General features: G+C 67.5%; 1 protein-coding gene across 3 annotated transcripts; it reads left to right on the forward strand.

Annotated features, from left to right (window-relative positions):
* The first annotated feature begins 1,359 nt into the window (after positions 1 to 1,359).
* AMOTL2 (angiomotin like 2) lies at positions 1,360 to 15,678 on the forward strand. 3 transcript variants are annotated; one of them, XM_075937222.2, is made up of 10 exons: positions 1,362 to 1,513; positions 5,129 to 5,882; positions 7,260 to 7,482; positions 8,938 to 9,082; positions 9,484 to 9,576; positions 10,732 to 11,027; positions 11,215 to 11,495; positions 11,720 to 11,931; positions 12,169 to 12,327; positions 13,397 to 15,678. In XM_075937222.2, exons 2-10 carry the CDS (start codon positions 5,197 to 5,199, stop codon positions 13,453 to 13,455), a joined length of 2,154 nt encoding a protein of 717 aa, XP_075793337.2. In that variant the 5' UTR covers positions 1,362 to 1,513; positions 5,129 to 5,196; the 3' UTR covers positions 13,456 to 15,678. The 3 variants fall into 3 exon arrangements, with proteins under 3 accessions (XP_089637071.1, XP_075793337.2, XP_075793338.2); XM_075937223.2 differs by lacking the exon at positions 1,362 to 1,513 and adding an exon at positions 2,038 to 2,998; XM_089780945.1 differs by lacking the exons at positions 10,732 to 11,027; positions 11,215 to 11,495; positions 11,720 to 11,931; positions 12,169 to 12,327; positions 13,397 to 15,678 and adding an exon at positions 9,795 to 10,723 and having other exon boundaries at positions 1,360 to 1,513.
* The last annotated feature ends 4,911 nt before the right edge of the window (positions 15,679 to 20,589 follow it).

The raw sequence follows: 20,589 nt of genomic DNA on the forward strand, positions 1-20,589 counted from the left end.
TGTGACCATGTTCCACACCCGGCCTTGCCGTTGGGCTCCCATGTTTCTGAGTTCGGAGGGGCTTTGAGATACACGCCCTTGAGTTGGGCTTCTCCTGGCGCTGTAACCAGGAGGCTACCCCGAGTCGTCACGTCCCTGGAGGGGAAGCATGTTTTAACGGAGAAGGTGCTGGTCAGGACCATAAGGCCACGGGCCCAGCCCTTCCACCGCCCTGCTGTGTGGCCTCATCGTTGTGCCTCTGTTTCCCTTCCCGCTGTAATGTAAATTCTCAGCTTTCTGGAGCAGGGGCTGTCTCTGGGTATCTGAGCAGGGCCTGTCTCAGTGGGCGGTGGTGGATGCTGCAGCTGGCTGCACACCGCAGATGGCAAGTAAATGACCTGGCTTAGAGACAAGAAGAAAGGTCCCAAAGCAGCCAGGGCTGAGGAGTTTCCAAGTTGCCAACTTCCCCAGGACTGGCCTGGGGGTCTCTGGACCATGTCATGGGATGAAACCCTTAGGAGTAAATCACAGAACTGTAGACCTGGAAGGGACCTCGAGAGGTCATCGGGTCCAGTCCCCTGCCCTCACGGCAGGGCCAAGCTAGATCATCCCTGACAGGTGTCTGGCCAACCTGCTCTTGAATAGCTCCACCACGCAGGTGAGGCCCATCCTTGACCAGCCAGGAAAGGAACTTATCGGAAAGTTCAAGACGTTCAATATCTGTCCTAGAACGCTGTATGGCCCTGCTTGCAGAAGGGAAGTAAAGGAACAGATTGACATGTGTAGGATTTCAGCTTCAAACATTCTTGATTGGATTAATTATCCATTTGAATCAGAACCTCGTCACCTTTCCATTACTCTTTCGGAAACTAATTTGAATATTTGTGATTTGTAACAGTGGCCTTTTCTTTGCGCTGGAATGGCAGTTGAACGGGCCACTCGATTTTCCTTTTGTTAGCAAATATCTGTGATGATCTCTAAGCATGATCGTTCTGACTTTTTTCCCCCGTGAAAACCAAACCCATTCATTACCCCTCTCCCCCCGCATTAAGGAAGGTGTAAGAAGTGGCGCAGTCGGCTACTGGAAGGGGCAGGATTGCGGGTGGGGCCCGCAGGTATTTGCCAAGTCTGGCTTCCTTCCGCCCCAAGCAAGCCCCCGCAGACTCCTCCCAGCGCAGAGGGGATGCCCAGGCTCCCCAGCTGGGGAGGTTTCCTGACGTCCAGCCTGACCCTCCCGTTGCTGCCTGCGCCCCGCGGCCGAGGAGAGCCCTGCGCCCCCTTCCCGGCGCTTGGCCTCCCGCACGATCCGCGAGGGCCGTGCGCCCGGGCCGGCGGGGAGCCGCGGCGGCGCCCCCTGCAGGCCGCGGCGGGGCCGGCCGGGGCGGTGCTTGGTGGTTCGCCCGGCCCCGGGGGAGCCTGAAACTCTCGCATTCCTGGCATAGCGGCGCTGGCAGGCGCGGCGCGGCGCTCAGTGCCTGCCGGCAGCCGCGGGGGCAGGAGCTCGGCGAGCTGCGCGGAGCCAGCCCGGGCGGCGGTGAGTCTGCGCCCATCCCCGCGGTGTCGGGCTCCGGGAGGGGGAGCGCCCCGGCCGCCGCCTGGTCGCGCTGCCTGCCGCGGGCGCCCCCTCTTCCCCGGCGGGCAGCGCCCGGAGCAAGTGGCCGGGGCGGGCAGGAGGGCTCCCGGCGCACAAAGGGGCTCCCGGCCTGGGGGAGACCGGCCGGGCGGCTGCGCACACCCGGCTACTGTCGCCTCTGGTTGTGTGTGTGAGTGTGTGTCCGTGTGCGCGTGTCCCCGTGTCCGTGTGTGTGTGAGTGTGTGTCCGTGTGTGTGTGAGTGTGTGTCCGTGTCTGCGTGTGCCCGTGTGTGTCCATATGCATGTGCCCGTGTGTGTGTGTGCCTATGTCCGTGTGTGTGTTCGCCTGTGTCTGTGTGTGTGTGTCCGTCCGTGTGTGTGTGTGTCCGTGTGAGCATGTGCGCGTGTCCCCATGTCCATGTGTGCCCGTGTGTGTGTGCCTATGTCCGTGTGTGTGTTCGCCTGTGTCTGTGTGTGTGTGTCCGTCCGTGTGTGTGTGTGTCCGTGTGAGCATGTGCGCGTGTCCCCATGTCCATGTGTGTCCGTGTGTGTGTCCATATGCATGTGCCCGTGTGTGTGTGCCTATGTCCGTGTGTGTGTTCGCTTGTCTTTGTGTGTGCGTACTCGTGTGCACAAGCCCACGTCCTTGTCCCTATGTGCATGCCTGTGTGTGCCCATGTCCTTGTGTGTGTCTGTGTGCGCGTGTCCGTGTGTGCCCGTGTGTGTCTGTGTGTGCGTGTCCGTGTGTGCCCGCATGTGTCTGTGTGCGCGCACCCCGGGGGCCTTTGGAAGTGACCCTCCTCGCTCAGGGCCACATTCGTGCCCACGTGTAGCACACGACAGCCGAGGGGCTGGGATAGGACATACCAGCAAACAGGGCTCGTTCTCGGGGGCCTCCTTGCCCATGTGCCGGTGTGGGCGCCAACAGCGAACTTGCTGATTCCTCTTGGCATTGCCCTCCCGGCTAGAACAACTCACGGGGTTTGGCCTGAAGCTTGACGCAGGCTCGGGCCCGGCGGGGTGATGCTGAGGGCGGCAAAGGGCCCTGCAGAGCGGTGTGAAGGGTCGGGGCCAGGAGGGCAATAAATGAAGGAAGCGACCACATGCAGCCCAGGAGAGGCCGGGGATCCAGGCCCGAATGCTCCCTACCAGGGCCAGCTTGGAGCCCAGAGGGCGCGGGTGGGTGAGGAATGTTTTCTCCACCTTCCTGGCTAGCGAGTCATGCTCCTGACCCAAGAGTTCAGACTTCCTGGCTGCACCAGGGCTTGTGAAAGGGGAGGGGTGTGGGGCTGTTGTTTTGGTTCACCCGAGGTGGGCTGGCACCGCAGAGGGCATTCAGCCTGGCAGCCGGGCTCGGAGAGGGAGGATTTCAGAGTTGTCTAATTTCACCGTCAGGGTAGACCCGGTCAAGAACCTTTTGTGTTGGGAGTCAAGCCAGTCTTTGAGGTATGTTTGTATGAAGCAACAGGAGATTAGCATCTCCCTCTGCCAGCCCGCATGCACTAGCAGGAGACTGAAACAGGTGATCAGATGTCTACTCAGGAATTCACTCGCTTGGAAGTCTGTGCGCCAAGGCATCTTAAAAACAAGGCTGCAACTTCCCCGGCTGGCATCCCTCTTCAGCCAGTGCCTAGCCACACGCAGCCCTGCTGTGATTGCCAGAGAGCAGTCAAAAAAGTGAGGAGAATGTTTTGAAGGTCCCCTCCCTCCCCCGGGTTTCTCCGTGCCCAGCCGGTTCAGTAAGATACATTTGATATTTACACTTTCAGTAGCTGGGTGACAAGCATCCACCCACAGGCGGCCAGAACGCGCACAGCTGACAGGCTCTTGAAAATCGGGTTGATTTTATGGCGCGTTTCACTGTAACGCTGTTATTATTGTGCATTTCTCCAGGGGTGCGACGGTAAAGCTGAGCCCTTTTGACTTGCTCACCCTCACTTTGTGAGCCAAATTCCCTCCCATTGTAGCAGGGCGGGTGTTTGTCTGTTTAAAACCGTGAGGTGTGCTGGGAATTGGTGGAGATGTGCGTTGTGGAGTTTTAAGTTTGGTCGGAGCGTTACACGGTCTGAGTTTGGGCTCCCGTTGGACAAGTCTCCCGGAGTGAGATGGAAAGTCCTGGAGACTGACTCGGGATGTGTGGGTTTCACCAGAACTAGGAGCCGTCTCGGCCCAGGAACGTGGGTCTGCCAAGGCTAGGGCCTTTTGTGCGACGTGTGTCTCATGTCCTCAACATCCTGCGTTGGTCTCCTGTGCGGGGTCATGACTTGGTCTCCGCCCGTGAACTGAATGAATTTCTTAGAGAGCAGCCACAGCTTTTCCCCGCCTGCCTCGCCTGGCGCGTGGAGAGAGACGCACTCAGCGCACGCCTGCACTGCCGGGCGAAAGTCGAATTAAGATAGGGAACGTCGGCGACGTCAATTGCGTCGCTGTCGTTGAAACAGCTCCGTCCGGCTTTTGGTGCTGTCTGCGCACACTCGTCCTTCCACTTCCCTCGCTCCTCGTGAAATGAGGGTTACAGGAGTCGGAGGAAGCCGTCCTCCGTCTCGAAATTAATTCGAAATAACGGCTTGCAGTGTGGACGCACACCTTGTTATTCCACAGTAATGCTGTTGTGTGGACGCGCACTTTGTTATTCCGGAGTAACGCCGCAGTGTGGACGCGCACGTTGTTATTCCGGAGTAACGCCGCAGTGTGGACGCTCACGTTGTTATTCCGGAGTAACGCCGCAGTGTGGACGCTCACGTTGTTATTCCGGAGTAACGCCGCAGTGTGGACGCGCACGTTGTTATTCCGGAGTAACGCCGCAGTGTGGACGCGCACGTTGTTATTCCGGAGTAATGCCGCAGTGTGGACGCTCACGTTGTTATTCCGGAGTAACGCCGCAGTGTGGACGCGCACGTTGTTATTCCGGAGTAACGCCGCTGTGTGGACGCTCATGTTGTTATTCCGGAGTAACGCCGCAGTGTGGACGCGCACGTTGTTATTCCGGAGTAACGCCGCAGTGTGGACGCTCACGTTGTTATTCCGGAGTAACGCCGCAGTGTGGACGCACACGTTGTTATTCCAGAGTAACGCTGCAGTGTGGACGCACCCTAAGGGAGCCAAATCGGGTTACTAGAATCCTGTCAGCTGCTCTTTCTAGGGGAGTAACTCACGACTGCAGAAGAGCCACCCGGACCCTAGAATGCGCTCGTGCTAAGCCGGGGGGCTGGGGCCGTACACCCCAGGGGGAGTCAGCAGAGATCCCCAGAGCTAGCCCCCTCACTCCCCACCCAGAGGTGCCCCTTCCTGGGCAGGGCAAGTGTCTGACAGCCACGTTCCCTCGGCTGAGCTGGCCGGGCTGGTCCACGTTCAGCATCTGCAGGTTCCCAGGGAGCTCGGCCCCGGGGGGTCCGTGGAGTTGGCTCGACCGGGGGCCGGCTCGGAATCCCTGCCCCGCGCGGGGGGGGCGAGGGCCAGGCGATTGCGCCTCTCCTGGCTGGGTGCCGCGGTGGGGCCTGCCAGCCTCCTCTGGGCCCAGGGCACAGGCAGCCCCGGCCCGAGGGCTCTGCTCATCCCTGTGCTCTTCTCTCGTAGGACGCTGCGCGGTGCCGGGGACCGGCCTGGCCTGGCTTCCCGTGCCCGGTGGCAGCCCCGCGCCGAGGATGCGGACGGCCGAGGACTCCTCGGGGACGGTCCTGCACCGGCTCATCCAGGAGCAGCTGCGCTACGGGAACCTGACGGAGAACCGCACCCTGCTGGCCATCCAGCAGCAGGCGCTGCGGGGCGGGGGCAGCCCGGGCAGCCCCCGCTCCTCCCTGGAGAGCCTCACCCAGGAAGAGAGCCAGATGGTCCAGCAGTCCGCCCGGCAGGAGCCCCAGGGCCAGGAGCACCATTGCGACCACCTGTCCCTGGAGAGCAGCGTGTTCCGGCTCCGCCAGCCGCCGCCCAAGGGCGAGGAGCTGCCCAGCTACGAGGAGGCCAAGGCCCATTCCCAGTACTATGCCTCGCAGCGCGGCCTGCAGGCCGAGCCCGGCCCGCGCGGGGCCCACGGGCACGACGGCGGCAGCGGCCCGCGTCCGGACGCCGCGCTGAAGCACGGGCACGTGCGGTCGCTGAGCGAGCGCCTCCTGCAGCTGTCGCTGGAGAGGAGCGGCGCCAGGGCCCAGGGCCACATGAGCTCCTCCCACAGTTACCCCCAGCTCGCCAGGCACGGCCTGCTGCCGGCCCCGCGGGGGCAGCGTGCCGAGGGCATGGAGCCCCAGGGCCCCCCTCCGGAGTACCCCTACATCATGCCCCCCCAGGGGCCCGCCGTCGGCTACCTGGCAGACCCCAGGCACCCGGACGTCAGGTAAGCCCGACCGGCTGGCGCGTCACCGCGGCGGAGCCCGTCCCTCCCGTCCGGGGCGCGTTGGCTCGGGGGGGGGCACCGTTTGGCAGGGGAAGCTGTTCCTTCGCGGCCGCCTTCCCCTGGCGTTCTGTGGGTCTGGCAGGCTCACTCCGGAGCCGGCATTGAGCCAGGAGACGGCTGAGTGTGGCGGGGAGAAAGGAAACGCCCGGGCCCCGCACAGGAGACCCCCAGCGCCGCCCACGGGGGCAGGGCAGCCTGCGAGCTGGATGCTAGGAGGGTTCGATAGAACAGAGGGCGGGGGTGTCCCTGCAAGAGCATTGGGTGTGTTACAAGGGCCCCCTGGGGGCAGGGGGCCCGATCAGTGTTCTTGGGGCGAGCGCTGGTCCTCGCTCACCTCTCACCCCCCCGGGCACCAGGGCCTCCCTCCGCCGGCAGGGATCGCCCCACTCGCCACATGGTGCGTGATCCAGTGCCCGGATCCCAGCTCTGGCCGTCAGCCCGTGGGTCACCCGGCGGCAGTGGCGTGCCCGCGCTCTGGACGGCCTGGGGGCTGGGTTAGATACCAAGGGTCACATTTACCAACGGGCCGAGGACTCCGTGGTGCAGGCGTGAAATCCCCGCGGGTTCCCAAATCGGCAGCGTTAGGCGCCTGAACCCTCTTTACAAATCTGGCCCTGGCGCCTCACTCGCTTTCGGAAGGGGCTGCGGGGATCGCAGGGCGTCTGCAGATGAGAGAAGCGCCCGGACGAGGGCCCAGCGTTCCGGGCGGGGGGCTTCCTGGCCTAGGCCTGCCCCACTGAATGCCGGGGGTTTGCCCGGCGGCTGGAGGGGCAGAGGCAGGCCGATGCTGAGGAAGTGTGGAAAATTGGTAGCGGAGACGCGGGGCTAATGAGCGCCCGGACGCGAAAGCCTCCCGGGTCCCCATCCCAGGGTGCACGGGGTTGTGAAAAGTGGCCCTGTGCCTCTGATCCTGTCAGGGCCTCGCGTCCTTCGATGCCGCGTGCTAGAGCCCTGCGTGAGGCGTGGCCGGGGGGGGCGCTCCGGGGTGTCTGACGCGCCGGGTTACCCCGGTCGGGCTCCAGGCAATAGAGAAAACGTTGGTGAGAGGACGCCTCCTCCCCGGAGCGCGTTGTGTGTGTTGCCGTGGCACCCGGCAGCCCCGAGTGTGGCACCAGAAGCCCAGCGCGCCAGGGGCTGTACAAATGGGCCCGACAGAGCAGTCCCTGCCCCAGGGCGTCCAGCAGAGAGAGGCCGTGGTGGGGGGACTGCTGGGAACCGGACAGGGCCAGAGGCCGGCCGCCCCGCCGCGCCCCTCGCTGCTCGGATGTGAAGGGCGTCCCGGCGGGCACAGTCCTGAATGTTCGTCACCTCCCCTAGGGTGATGCCAGCCCATCTGCCTCCAGCGTTCCTGCCCCAGCAGGCGGCCCTGTGCCACGGCCCCCTGGGCTCGCTCACGGCCGCCGGGGTGGAGGCTCTGATGACGGCCCAGGCCGCCTCGGCCAGCAGCCACCTGGCCCAGATGGAGACGGTGCTGAGGGAGAACGAAAAGCTGCGGCGGGAGCTCGAGAGCTGCAGCGCGAAGGCGAGCCGGATCGAGAAGGTACGTCCCCGACCCTGCACCGGCCGCGAGGCGCTGGCGGGGGTCGGGAGAGGGGGGCTGCGGCGGAAGGCGGGTAAGCGCCCGTCCCGCGCTTGCATTCGCACGCCGCCTCCTTCGCGGTGCGCCGAGCCCCGGGCTTCGCTGGCCGGGCGGGCTGGGCTGCGTCTGGCCTAGAGAAAGAGCGGGCAGCTCCTCCCCTTCCCGTCTAATCCCCGCCCCGCCCCCTCCCGTGCCCCCCGCACAGCTGTGGCTCCGGCGCACCAGGCCCTCCACCAAGCAGTTGCTGGATGGCTAGAAAAGGCCCATTCACCGGCTCCACGAGCACTTGGGCCCTCGCTGGCCGGCCCTCCCTCGGGGACCTGAAGGCCACCACAGAGGGGCCTTTGTGCAGAGACGCACAAGGCGAGGCCTGTTCCCGCCCAGCCCGGGGGAAAGCCTCTCCCCTCAGAACAGGCCGGAGCCGGGGAGCAGGCAGGGGCATGGGCCAGAGCCAGGGAGGAGGCAGGGGCATGCGCCGGAGCCGGGGAGGAGGCAGGGGCATGGGCCGGAGCTAGGAAGGAGGCAGGGGCATGGGCCGGAGCCGGGGAGGAGGCAGGGGCATGGGCCGGAGCTAGGAAGGAGGCAGGGGCATGGGCCGGAGCTAGGAAGGAGGCAGGGGCATGGGCCGGAGCTAGGAAGGAGGCAGGGGCATGGGCCGGAGCCAGGAAGGAGGCAGGGGCATGGGCCGGAGCCAGGAAGGAGGCAGGGGCATGGGCCGGAGCTAGGAAGGAGGCAGGGGCATGGGCCAGAGCCGGGGAGGAGGCAGGGGCATGGGCCGGAGCCGGGGAGGAGGCAGGGGCATGGGCCGGAGCCGGGAAGGAGGCAGGGGCATGGGCCAGAGCTAGGAAGGAGGCAGGGGCATGGGCCGGAGCCGGGAAGGAGGCAGGGGCATGGGCCGGAGCCGGGGAGCAGACCAGGAACGGCCCGATCAGCAGCGAGAGGTGTGGGGACCGTGCAGGGAGGGGCGATGGAGCGTCTCTCACTCAAGGGAGATGCACAGAGCAGAGCGTGTCTTGCCCATCGGGCTCCTGCTGGGCCCAGGGGCCGTGCTCGGAGCCGTTGGGCGCCGGGCAGAGACACAGCCAAAGGGCAGGGCTTGCAGCGAGCCGCCCGTCCCGGAAACCAGGAGAGTTGGTCCTGCAGAGGAGCCGCTCCGAGGGGCCAGCCCGGGCTGGAGGGACGGCAGAGCTGTCTGCTCACCTGGGGACCGTGGCGTGGGCGCGCCCAGGGCCCTGGGAAGAGCAGCGCTTCTCCCTGGCAGGCTGGGGCGCAGGAGGCGTGGGGACGCTGGCGGGTGCCTTTTAGGAAGAGCTGGCCTGGCCGGCGGGTACAGGTGGGCAGCAAGCCAGCTTCTTCCGTGCCCCGGGGCTCCCCCAGCCCTAGAGGGTCTCCCCTCAGCCTGCTCCTTCCCTGCAGCTGGAGCGGGAGATCCAGCGCGTCTCCGAGGACTACGAGAACCTGATGAAGGCGTCTTCCAAGCGCGAGGCCTTGGAGAAAACCATGAGGAGCAAGAAAGACGGGGAGCTGCGGCGGCTCCAGGATTTCAACCGGGACCTGAAAGGTAAGGACAGCGCTAACCGGGGCCCGGGGCGGCGGGAAGGGACGTCCGTGGGCGTGCTCCTGTGGGGCCCTGCCACTCAGCTCCAGAGACCCTCGTGTTGTGGGAATCACGCCGGCCACGGGCCGCCCCGCCGCTGTGTTCGGTGCTGCCATTGGCCGTCGCGCTGCAAACTCGGGTCAGTTCCGAGCCGGCTGGCCGGCTCCCGTGTGGGACTCCCTCTCCTGGGTCCCTGCTCTCTGGGGACCGACCCTCGGCTCCGGGCCCTGCTGGGTTTCTCGGTGCCTCAGGAGCATGGCGGGGCGGTTACTTTCCAGGTGGGTGTCTAATATCTCTGGTGCCTCCAAGAGCCAGGCCCTGCCCCGTCCCTAATGTGTTCTCTCTGTCTGTTTCATGGGAACCAGAGCGGCTGGACTCGGCAAACAAGCAGCTGGCTAGCAAGCCGCAGGAGAGCCCCGGAGGCAGCCAGGGGACTGTGGCGAAGCTCCTTGCGCACAGTAAGTCCTGGGCGCATGCGGGGGCCCGGCGGGACGCTGCCCGAATGGCTGGGCCGCAGGGCGCTGCAGCCTGGCTCGCTTGGGGAGGGAACGGCCCCTTTAAGAGCCGAGAGGAGGCGGCTGCCCTTCCCCAGGGAGAGCTGAGCTGGTCTTGGCTCCGGGCGCAGAGCCATTAATCACAGCAGCCATCAGTGTGACCTGGATTCTTCGCATTCCAGCGGCTGTTCCGGCTCTTCCCGCCCGCCGCCCGCCCTCCCGCCGCCCGCGGCCTGGCCCTTCCTCGCTTGCCTGGCCCGGACTTCGGAGAGGAGAAAACGTTTTTGCCAGAGGCTGGGAATGGGCCCGACGCCTCCTCCTGGCTTCGCTCCACTTCCCCGGGGGCGTCCCCCTGCCTTCCCTTCCCTGCCCCGAGAGCTGCTGGCCCAGCGTGGGCCCCGTCCACGGCCTTTCGGCCGCTCCCTGCGGGGACAGGAGGGAGCTGCCGGCGCCGTCCCTCCGGGGTCCTGGACCCCTTGTTGCATGGGCGCAGCGTCAGGAACGGTGGCTCTTGCCCTTGGCCTCTTCCTGCCCCAGAGCTGGGCCCGCGCTCGCTGGGCGTCCGGCTGCAGGGAGGGGCCGGGCAGTGCAGGTTCAGCCCGCGGGGCGCCCGCCGGCAGGTTTTGGAAGAAGGGCCCCGCATGGTGAATCCGCCGGGTTCTCCCGAGTCGGGCGGCGAGACCCTGGCTCTGGAATAGCCTCCGTGTGGCGAGGCAGGAGGGGGGCCGGGCCCGGGGAAGGGCTGAGGGAACCGGGGGGCGGTGGCGGAGCTGTACGGGGCCCCCAGGAGCACTGGCATTGGAGGCATGGTGACAACAGCCTTTAAGGGGTTTCCTTGCTTGTCCTTTACCGTGGCAGCCGACGGCCTGGCAGTGGCCCCCACAGCCCCACCCCCACCTGTGGCACTTCTGGTCCCGGTCTCCCGCCCCCAGGGAGCAGACGGGACGCCCAGGGCTCTCCGGGGGCGCGCGCCAGGGCAGACCTTTCGATTTGCTCCCGGCGCCGGCCCATTGCACCTGAGGCGATGGCTCGGGGCCGGAGTCCTTCCGCTCCGGCCGCAGCCGGGGCCGCCCGAGCAGCCGCGCCCTCCGCTCACGCGGCCGCCCTGTGCTTTTCCAGACTACGAGGCGCAGCAGGTGCGCGAGAAGCTGGAGCGGGAGGTGGCGCTGCTGCGCAGCGCCAACGAGGACCAGCGCCGGCGGGCGGAGCTGCTGGAGCAGGCCCTGAGCAACGCCCAGGCGCGGGCCGCCAGGATGGAGGACGAGCTGAGGCGGAAGCGGGCCTACGTGGAGAAGGTGGAGAGGCTGCAGCAGGCCCTGGGCCAGCTCCAGGCCGCCTGCGAGAAGCGCGAGCAGCTGGAGCTGCGGCTCCGCACCCGCCTGGAGCAGGAGCTGAAGATGCTGCGGGCTGGGCAGGTGAGCAGGGCCAGTGAGGGGCCGCCAGGGGCAGGTTGCGTGGAAGGGCGGGAGCAGCCGAGTCCCAGCTGCCGGAAGATGGGGGAGGGACGGGGCAAGCGGCGGAGGGGGAGGCCCATGAGCGTGGCACGGGGGAGCCTGCTCTCTGCACGGCTGCGTCTCACGGCGCGTGTCCTGTGCCCACCAGAGACAGGCGGGAGCCCCGAGCGGAGGGTCCCCGGAGCTGAGCGCCCGCGTGCTGGCCGAGCAGCTGAGGGAGAAGGAAGAGAAGATCCTGGCCCTAGAGGCGGACATGACCAAGTGGGAGCAGAAGTACCTGGAGGAATGTACCATGCGGCAGTTCGCCATGGACGCGGCCGCCACGGCGGCTGCGCAGCGGGACACGACGCTCATCAACCACTCCCCCGAGAACAGCTTCGACGAGGATCTCCTCCTGGCCAGCCGCAAGCACCAGGAGATGGAGAGCAGGTTGGTCCCGCGGGGCTGCCCCGGGCCTGGCTTCCGCTGGCCGCCAAGGGGGTTCCTCCGTCGCTCGTGTCCTTCGGCATTTGGAAAGGGGCGTCCCAGCCCCCGTGGGCGCGTGGGGTCCCGGCCAGGTGCGCCGACGCTGCCTGGGCCACGCTGCTGGGGGCGCGCCACCGCTTGCACCGTGCGGCCACCGCCGCTCACGCTGCGCCGCTCTCGCTCCGCAGGCTGAAGGCGCTTCACGCCCAGATCCTGGAGAAAGACGCAATCATCAAAATCCTGCAGCAGCGCTCGCGGAAGGAGCCCAGCAAGGCCCCGCAGGGCTCCCTTCGGCCAGCCAAGTCTGTGCCGTCCATCTTCGCCGCTTCGGGGGCCCAGCATTGGCCGGGGGCCGTGCCCGGCGAGCGGCTGGCCGAGGACCCGTCCCGGGGCAGTGCAGGTAAGGGGAGTCACACGGTCCTGCCCCGTCGGTTTGAATGGTGCCGTTGCCGCGCCTCCGGCCTGTGGCTTTCAGCTGCTCCGAGCTGGGGGTGCCGGGGGGAGGGGCTCTCCCTGCCACACCGCCCCCCGGGAACACGGCCCCAACGTGGGCTCCCTGGCTGCCGGGCAGAGCCCAGGGCCGAGCTGGCTCGCCGCGGGGCGTACCGTCTAACGGCGCCCGCCTCTCTCCCCCCAGCCGGCCAGGGCCCAGCAGAGACCAGCAGCCTGTCGACATGCGGCCCCCTCCCCTTCCACTCCAAACGCGGCAGCAAAGACGGCAGCACCCAGACGGAGGGCGTGCCCGAGGGCGAGGGGCCTGGCGCCCAGCCGGACAGCAGCCCAGCTCACCCCGCGGGTAAGTCCTGCCCCACGCTGCCGGGTGAACCCAGAGACCTGCCGGGGGGCCTCTGAGCCCTGCATAGCTGAGGGCTGAGCAAGGAGCTGGCTACTCCGCCTTGGCTGCCAGGGCCCAGCGCCCTGCCAGAGTGACTCACGCAGCGCCGCGGGGCGGGGCGGGCTGGGAGCCTGGGACCAGGAACGAGCGTGGGAAAGAGACGGCAGGGAGCGGCCCGGGTCCCAGCCCTTCGGCTCGCTCTGGGCCTGCGCTCGGCAGGGGAGCCCAGCTGTGCGTGCGGGTCCCTCCGCCCCTGCCCCCAATCGAAAGGCAGGAGCCACGCCGGGGGCGGGCCTGGCTCTGACGCCCCCTTCGGTTTGCCCAGAGCGGGGTGCGTGGGGAGCTGAGGGCAGACGGTTCTGGCTACGCAAGGGATGTGGGGGCCGGGCGGGAGACACCGAGGGCGGGTGCTCAGTGCTGGCTGGAAATCCGCCGCCTCGGGGGGGCCTCTAGCCCGGGGGGGCCCAATCAGAAATTTCTGAAGTGGCCCCGGGCCGCTCTGGAAGGGGCGGAGCCAGGACACTTGCCAGCCCATGACTGGTCCGGAGGGAGGGGAGCACGTGAAGTCTTTGCCACCCCCCCAAGGTTCCCCCTAGGCGCCCATGCCCCTGGTGGTGGGAGGAGACTTCGTGGGCTCCCCCTTCTCCCCACGGCCAATCAGGGCTTGGTGGGGGGAGGGCGCGCAAAGTCTGCTGCCCTGCCAGGAGCACGTGGCACTTCTAAGCCCTGCGTGCTCCTGGCTGGCCGGAGGAAACTTGGTGCGCTTCCCCTCCCCGTTCCCAGAGCCTGATTGGCCTGGGGGCAGGGGAGCGGCAGGGCGTCCACGGCCAGATCACCCCACTTGGCAGGCCGGATCCGGCCCGCGGACGCCCCTCAGCCCACCCCTGCTCGAGGTGGGCCCCCCAAATGACAGTCCGGCTCAGGGGTGGCCGGGCGACTGGCCCTGCGCTCAGAGCACGGCGGAAGGCGGAAGGCGGGAGCCGGGCCCAGCCCGGGGGAGCTCAAAGCCGACGGGTTTGTCTCCTTGCAGGGACGCTGCCCGCTGCCAGGCCCGCCAGCCTGTCGGACATGGTGGAAATCCTGATCTGAGGGAGGGCAGGCGCCCGCCAGCCTGGCCCTGCGCCGGGCCCGGCCGGAGGGGAGCGAGCTGGAGCTGCGCGGCCCGGGGAGCCTGGCTGGCTGGTGCCCGAGAGGTCCTGGGCAGAGGGCGCTCGGGGCAGGGCTGAGCAGGGCCAGCTGGCTGCCATGTGGCTCCGGCCAGCTCCTGCGCCGTGTGCCTGCCCCAGGAAGGCCGGGCCCGAGCGCCCGCCGCCGCCGCCGCCGCCCGAGGGACGGAGACGCCCCCTGCTGCCCGGCCTGGAGCTCGAACCTGCCCCGTGGGCCCGGCCTGCCCGTTCCCACGCCGCCCTGCTGGGCCCGCTCACCACGGCCAGGCTGCCAGGAGGAGCTCTTGTGCTGTGGGGGTGAGGGGCTAATTCCGGCCCCCCCCGCACCTGCCGACCCCTTTCCCCTCCCATGGAGAGGACTGGAAATGCCTGGGGGGTGCCCTGTGGCTGGTCCCCGGGGGCACTGCAGCCCAGCAGCGCGTGTGAGGAGGTGGGGGGCTCTGTAAATAACCCCCTTTTGTAAACACCCCTATTTATCATTTCAACCCCCCGGCCATCCCTCCTGGGCCGCTAGCCCCGCCGGTTCTCCCCTCCCCCGCCGGCCATCCCTCCTGGGCCGCTAGCCCCGCCGGTTCTCCCCTCCCCCGCCGGCCATCCCTCCTGGGCCGCTAGCCCCGCCGGTTCTCCCCTCCCCCGCCGGCCATCCCTCCTGGGCCGCTAGCCCCGCCGGTTCTCCCCTCCCCCGCCGGCCATCCCTCCTGGGCCGCTAGCCCCGCCGGTTCTCCCCTCCCCCGCCGGCCATCCCTCCTGGGCCGCTAGCCCCGCCGGTTCTCCCCTCCCCCGCCGGCCATCCCTCCTGGGCCGCTAGCCCCGCCGGTTCTCCCCTCCCCCGCCGGCCATCCCTCCTGGGCCGCTAGCCCCGCCGGTTCTCCCCTCCCCCGCCGGCCATCCCTCCTGGGCCGCTAGCCCCGCCGGTTCTCCCCTCCCCCGCCGGCCATCCCTCCTGGGCCGCTAGCCCCGCCGGTTCTCCCCTCCCCCGCCGGCCATCCCTCCTGGGCCGCTAGCCCCGCCGGTTCTCCCCTCCCCCGCCGGCCATCCCTCCTGGGCCGATAGCCCCCACCGGTTCTCCCCTCCCCCGCCGGCCATCCCTCCTGGGCCGCTAGCCCCCACCGGTTCTCCCCTCCCCCGCCGGCCATCCCTCCTGGGCCGCTAGCCCCCTCCGGTTCTCCCCTCCCCTGCCGGCCATCCCTCCTGGGCCGCTAGCCCACCGCTGGTTCTCCCCTCCCCCGCCAGCCATCCCTCGTTGGCTGCTAGCCCTGAGCTGGTTCTCCCCCCACATCCAGGAGGTCCCACCCACTCCATCCCCTTGGGGCACTGTCCCAGGGTTCCTCCAGCTGGAATTTCCCACCTGTGGGTTTCAGTACCAGCCAGGAGGCCGGGGGGGGGGGGAAGCTGGGGGGCCTGAGCTGCTCTCCTGCGGGGAAGGGGCTGCTGTAAGTCAAGGCTGCCCCAGGACGGCCTGACGTCCACGCACCGGTAGCACGGTTCCCGGCTCTGTGCAGACACGGCGCTTTCTAACCCGGGGCCCTGGGCGCGCTTGCCCTGCGGGCGTGCGAGGAACACACCGGGGCGTGGGGGTGGAGGCAGCGAGGGGAGTGACCCTCCCCCAAGGTCTGACTTTGGCTGGGGAGCTTTGGGCTCCCTGGACCCGCCCCATGACACGCGCACTGGCCTGGGCCAGTCTCATGGACCCTGGGGTCTGCTGGCAGCTGGCTCTTGGCAGTAGCCAACTCTGATCTGAACCGAGAGGTTCCACTTCCCTCGGCCCACTGAGACGGAGCGACTTCCTTCCCTGGCTGCGCATTTGCTGGACAACTGCCTTTGAAGTCTCCCCCAGCCTCGTCCACGCCGCCGCGGCTGCTGGGGCATTGTTTACAAAGTGAAAAACACGCCGAAAACTATGAAAGAGAAAAAACGACTTAATATATTTGATAGTAATATTGGTGTTCCCTTTGAAGTATTTTTTTTTTTTTGTGCTGTGAACTTTTTTTCTGCCAAAGACAATGAGGTTTGTTTGTTCGTGCGTTGTTAAGTTATCTGAAGTATTTAAATGTAAACCCGGCTGTTTTGTTATGCTGCCCTGTACCGAGATTGCTGTAGCATTCCACTTGGTATAACGATATTTTAATAAAAAACGAAAGCGTGACACAGGGTTTCTCCTCTCTCTTTCCTAACCCTTCAGCGCCGGCTCCGGAGCGGGGTAGCCAGGCCCGTCCATTGGCTGGCACACGCCCGCCCCTGCCCGTGGGAGCTAGACGCGGCGGGCGTGATTTCTGACAGGCCTGCGGCCACCCCGCCTGACCTGTCCCTTAGCTCTGCTCCAAGCGCAGCCCTCGGCGGCAGGAGGAAATCCAAACCCTGCTGCCACGCCGGAGAGTCGTGGGCCGTGGTAGCGCCCGGCCACGGTCCTAGAGGTTAAGCCGGACGGTCTCATCTGTGTCGAGCTCGGCCCTGGGTTGCGGCTGCCCCGTGCACGACTGCTGGCCGGCCTTGCCCGGCGCGTGGCACCCCAGTGTGATGCCGAGTGGTGCCGGCCGTGCCGTCAGCCAGCCCCGTGTTTGACACGCGGAGGGAGGCCGTCCTGGCTAGAACCTCCTGGCCCAGCCCTGGCTCCGTCTCCGGCCGTGGCGCAGCCGCGCTCGCAGGGCCAGGGCACAGCGAGCCAGCCGCGGGGACGTCGGCGTGTTCTCAACCTCAAGCCCGGAGAAGGAGGGGCTGGTGAAGGCACCGGAGACTCGGCCTCAAGCCCCTGGCCCATCGCAGGCCCTGGGCGAGCGTGCCGTCATCCGCAGTCTGTCCCAGCCCCAGCCCGACTGGGGCGCCCGGCCCTGCCCTCCCCGCTGCGCACGGCTTGAGTAGCTGCAGGGGGCGGGGGGGCGCTGCTGAGCTGGGGGCGCTGGTAGCAGACGCAGGCTTTGGCGGGAAGTAGGGTTGCACCCGGCCTCTCCAAGGCTGGCCCCGTGCCGGGGTCCTGGCTGCCAGCCCCAGTGTCTTGCCGGTTGCCTGGCATCCCAGCTGCCAGTCCTGACACCGGGGGCCCTGCCAAGGGCTCTGCGGTTGCCCCCAGTCTGGGGCAGAGCGGGGCGGGGGCCAAAGCTCAGCACCCCCCTGCATAGCGCCAGCGCCAGCGTGCTCCCGGTGCTATTATCTGCTCCCGGGCGACCCCGCTGCCAGCTGCCGCCCGGGCAGGGGGTGCTGGAGCTGCGACCGGCGGGGGAAGGGCCGTTCAGCGGCCGCCTCGGCAGTGCAGTGGGTGTCCCGCCGCCCGCTGCGCTCGCGGGTTAATCTGTAGCCAGGACCCTGCGCGCGGCCCTGGGATGTGCCCAGATGAACCTGAGGAATTCGGCTGGCGAGCCAAGGGGCCGAGTGCGCCGAGCAAAGGAGCATGAGGAACAAACTTGGCTCTGCCTCCTCCGCAGTCGCCGGCGAGGTCGGCCCAGGAAACAGCCCCATTTGCAGGGCCTGGGGCGTCCAGCCTCTTCCCTCAGAGCGTGCGCAGCGCAGCCTGGAGCCGGGCGCCGGCCCCGAGGAGGTTCGGGGGGCTCCGAGCTGGACCACGGCGCAGGGGCAGGACTGCCCGGAGCACGCCCTGAGGGAAGGGCTTGGGGGCCAGGAGGGTGGGCAGAGCTGGGGACGGCTGCGGACCACGACAAGGGGAGCAGCAGCCCGGGGAGGGGAAGTGTAGCAGGGGGTAGCAGCATGGGGGGGTAGTAGCGAGGGGGCAGTGGAGCGGGGTGTAGCAGCGTGGAGGGCAACGGAGCAGGGGTATCAGCGCGGGGGCAGTGGAGCGGGGGGTAGCAGCGTGGGGGGGGAGCAGAACAGGGGTAGCAGCGCGGAGGGCAACGGAGCAGGGGATAGGAGCATGGGGGGGTAACAGCGCAGGGGGAAGCAGAGCAGGGGTAGCAGCATGGGGGGGGGGGGAGCAGAGCAGGGGTAGCAGCGCGGGGGCAGTGGAGCGGGGGGTAGGAGCATGGGGGGTAGCAGCGCGGGGGGGAGCAGAGCAAGGGTAGCAGCGCGGGGGCGAGGCAGAAGGTGCCCCTCGGCTCTCCGAGCGAGCACACAGGTTGCCCCAGGGCAAGAGGGACTGAGGCCGGATTGCCCCAGCCTGTGGCCGTCGGGTGTGGAAAAGCCCCATCCGCTGGGATTGGCAGGAGAGCAGCCGGTGCCCGCAGCCTGGAGCATGCCGGCCCGTGGGCACAGCAGTGGCTGCATCCCCGGCATCCCGCTCCTCTCCTGTGCCCGCAGCTGTCTGGCTTGTGCTCCGGGCAGCAGCTCTCCCTTTGCACGCGCCCCGGCGCCCCCAGCCGTTCCCAGCAGGCCCTGGGCGGCGGCTGAGACGAGCGGACGCCGTGTATTGCCCCTCTGTGCAGCTAGTGCCGTCTGGCCAGTCTCGTGGACTGCGATGTAGCGACCCCCGCGTCTCGCACCCCCACCCGCGTCGGAGACCCCTCCCCAGGGCAAAGGGGGAAGCGTGACCCAGCTGTGAGTCGTCCACGCACACGTGGCAGTGGAATTCCACCCGTTTTCATGCCCTTCCTGCCGCGCAGCTCCCCGAGCTCTCGGAACGTGGCCGGGGCTCCGAACGCGCGGCGGGGTGGCCTGTAGGATCGTTCCCCGCCGGGAGGGCCGGCCTGTCTCCGTCCAAAATCTTTGTTAAAAAATGTCCAGTGCTCAGATGCTGAAAACCAACAATGTTCGTTTGTGGGGCTTAAGGAAAACCTGAAATTCTGCCCAAAAATGGAGGAACGTGACAACAAAATTCTTTAAAAAATATTTTTTGCAGCAAGTCAGATGCATTTTTGACCCGCTCTACGCCAGACGGTTAATGTTCCTGGAGCCTCCGCACCAGCTGGCCTGTTTTCCTCCCCCACTTTCCTCAGCCTTGGCAATGCCCTGGTTGCCACACGGTACCTAGGGCACGGCCGTGTCTACGCAGCCGGCCGCTATGTGAAATCGTGCCCCGGACTGCCGCGCTGGCGGGCTTCTTACGCCAACTCCCGGACCCCTCGCTGCACGAGGACTAAGGGAAGTCGGGGGAAGGGCTCCGTTTCGAAAGCCGCTACGCGCCTGCCATGGCGCAATGTGCGCAGCTTATTCCGAGGTAAGCCCTAGCAGCGTAGACACGCCGCTTCCCACGTCAAGCCTGGCTCTTCTCCCCGGCCTCTGACGACTCCGCCCTCCTCTCTAACACAAGTCGGCTCTTACTCAGCGTGGCTCATGGGCCCGCTCCTCCCTCTGGGCCACGGACTCAGCCTGACGTACAGATGCCCCATTTTTCTCTGGCCTGATTGCCACGTTCCGTGGCCTGGGAGGCACCGTTTTGGGCTTGCCGGGCCCGGCCTGTCTTCCCCCGGGTGGTGGTGCAAAGGGGAGGCCGTGCTCCCAGGCGATGCAGGAATGATCCGGGCGTTTTCTCCACTGTCTTCTCCCCGTCAGGGAGGGGAATCGCTGTGTCTACCCCAGGCTGGTCCCCAGGCCCGCAGCTGCTCCTGCTGCAGCCGGGCCGGAGTCGCTTGGCTTTGCCCTGCAGCGTGAGGCTGTTTTCTGCCACTGGCTTTGACTCCCCGGTGGCTGGTCCAGAGGCGCGGGAAGTCGGGGTGCAGGGGGAGTGCTGCAGTAGCCCCCCCAGATTTTGCATTCTGTGCTGGGGTCCCAGCCGCCAGCCTGTGCCTGAGGGCCCCACTGCTGCCTGAGGTCCTGGCCCCATCTCCAGGGGGGCCCGGCTGCCAGGGGCTCTGCTGCTACCCGGGTCCCATGCACTGAGCCTAGAGGCTTCACTGGCCCCATGGCCCCAGCTGTCAGCCCCACACCCGGGGCTCTGCTGCTACCCCCAGGGATGCCCCCGCCAGGGGCGGTGAGGGGTGCAGAGTGAGACGCGGGCAGCCCCTTTCCTCTCCCGAATGGCTCCATGTCCTCGGGGCTGCGCCTGCCTCGGCGTGCGGCGCCATGCGGGGCCGTGCGTGTGGGCGCTGGAGAACCGCGTGACCCCCCCCCCCGCAGGCTCTGCCCCGGGCTAGGGGAGCGATGCACCTTGGGGCCAGAAGCTGCCAGGGCAGCGAGGGCTCTGCTCCCCGGATCTCAGGCGGGCAGGGCTGTACCGCTCCCCAGGGACGTCCGGGGGTGAGATCGAGGGGCCTGACCCCGTCACTCCCGCCAGGGCAGGGCAGGGGCAGGTTTTCCACCTGACGGGCTGGAGCCTGGCCAGGTGTCTGCTCTGCGCACACTGGGGGGCCTGCAGGCTTGCGGTGGGAGGGTCCCGTAAGGCCTGGGCTGAGCCAGTCTCCCCCCTCCGGCCCCTTGCTGCTGCTGGCCCCCCAAGCGGGGCTTTCCCGGGCGCGGGCTGTTTGCATCGCCTCCTTACTCATCCAGCCCCTCCGAGCCAGGGTCTCAGGCGCTTCCTGCCGGTCGGGGCGTGGCCTCACTGGGGATTTCCTGCAGCTGGGCCGAGTCCCACAGGTGAGTCAGTAACTTTCCTACCTGCTCAGACAGACGGCGCGTCAGGAACACTCCGGGCTCATTAGAAATCCTCTCACTGGAGCCAGAGCCACGGCCGGACGCTGCTTCCCTCCTCCCTGCCCGAGCCAGGGCCAGAGCCAGGTTCAGGGCCAGGGCCAGGTTCAGAGCCAGAGCCAGAGCCAGGGCCAGGGCCAGGTTCAGGTTCAGGTTCAGGTTCAGGGCCAGGGCCAGGGCCAGGGCCAGGTTCAGGTTCAGGTTCAGGGCCAGGGCCAGGGCCAGGGTCAGAGCCAGGGCTGGGTGCTTGTTTGGATCACTTGGCAGCATTTGGTCGCTGCCATCAGCTGGCAGCTCACGGGGACATTCCGGGCGGCTCGGCCAATGGGAGGGCTCCAACAGCCGGACGCGCCGGACAAGGTGCACAGGCCACACCAGCCAGCCAGGCCCTAGGGGGATGGGGTGCAGGGCAGGGAGCCTGGGTCCCTGAGGGGAGCTGGATCGCGGCAGAAGCGGCCAGCAAGCTCTGGGGCGGTGGCTGCGCAAGCCACAGCTCTGGCCAACCCTCCCGTGCCTGTGTGGCTAATTCCTGGCTGCTCCAGGGCCC

This window comes from Pelodiscus sinensis, chromosome 10 (genome assembly GCF_052426305.1).
Source record: "Pelodiscus sinensis isolate ZL-2025 chromosome 10, ASM5242630v1, whole genome shotgun sequence".
NCBI classification, from domain to species: domain Eukaryota; kingdom Metazoa; phylum Chordata; order Testudines; family Trionychidae; genus Pelodiscus; species Pelodiscus sinensis.

Bases quoted from the DNA above. Each gene is read 5' to 3' on its own strand.
- AMOTL2 (XM_075937222.2), top strand. From the start codon at position 5,197: ATGCGGACGGCCGAGGACTCCTCGGGGACGGTCCTGCACCGGCTCATC. The intron at 11,932-12,168 runs GTAAGGGGAGTC...CTCTCCCCCCAG, and splicing joins CCCGTCCCGGGGCAGTGCAG to CCGGCCAGGGCCCAGCAGAG. The intron at 12,328-13,396 runs GTAAGTCCTGCC...GTCTCCTTGCAG, and splicing joins CAGCCCAGCTCACCCCGCGG to GGACGCTGCCCGCTGCCAGG.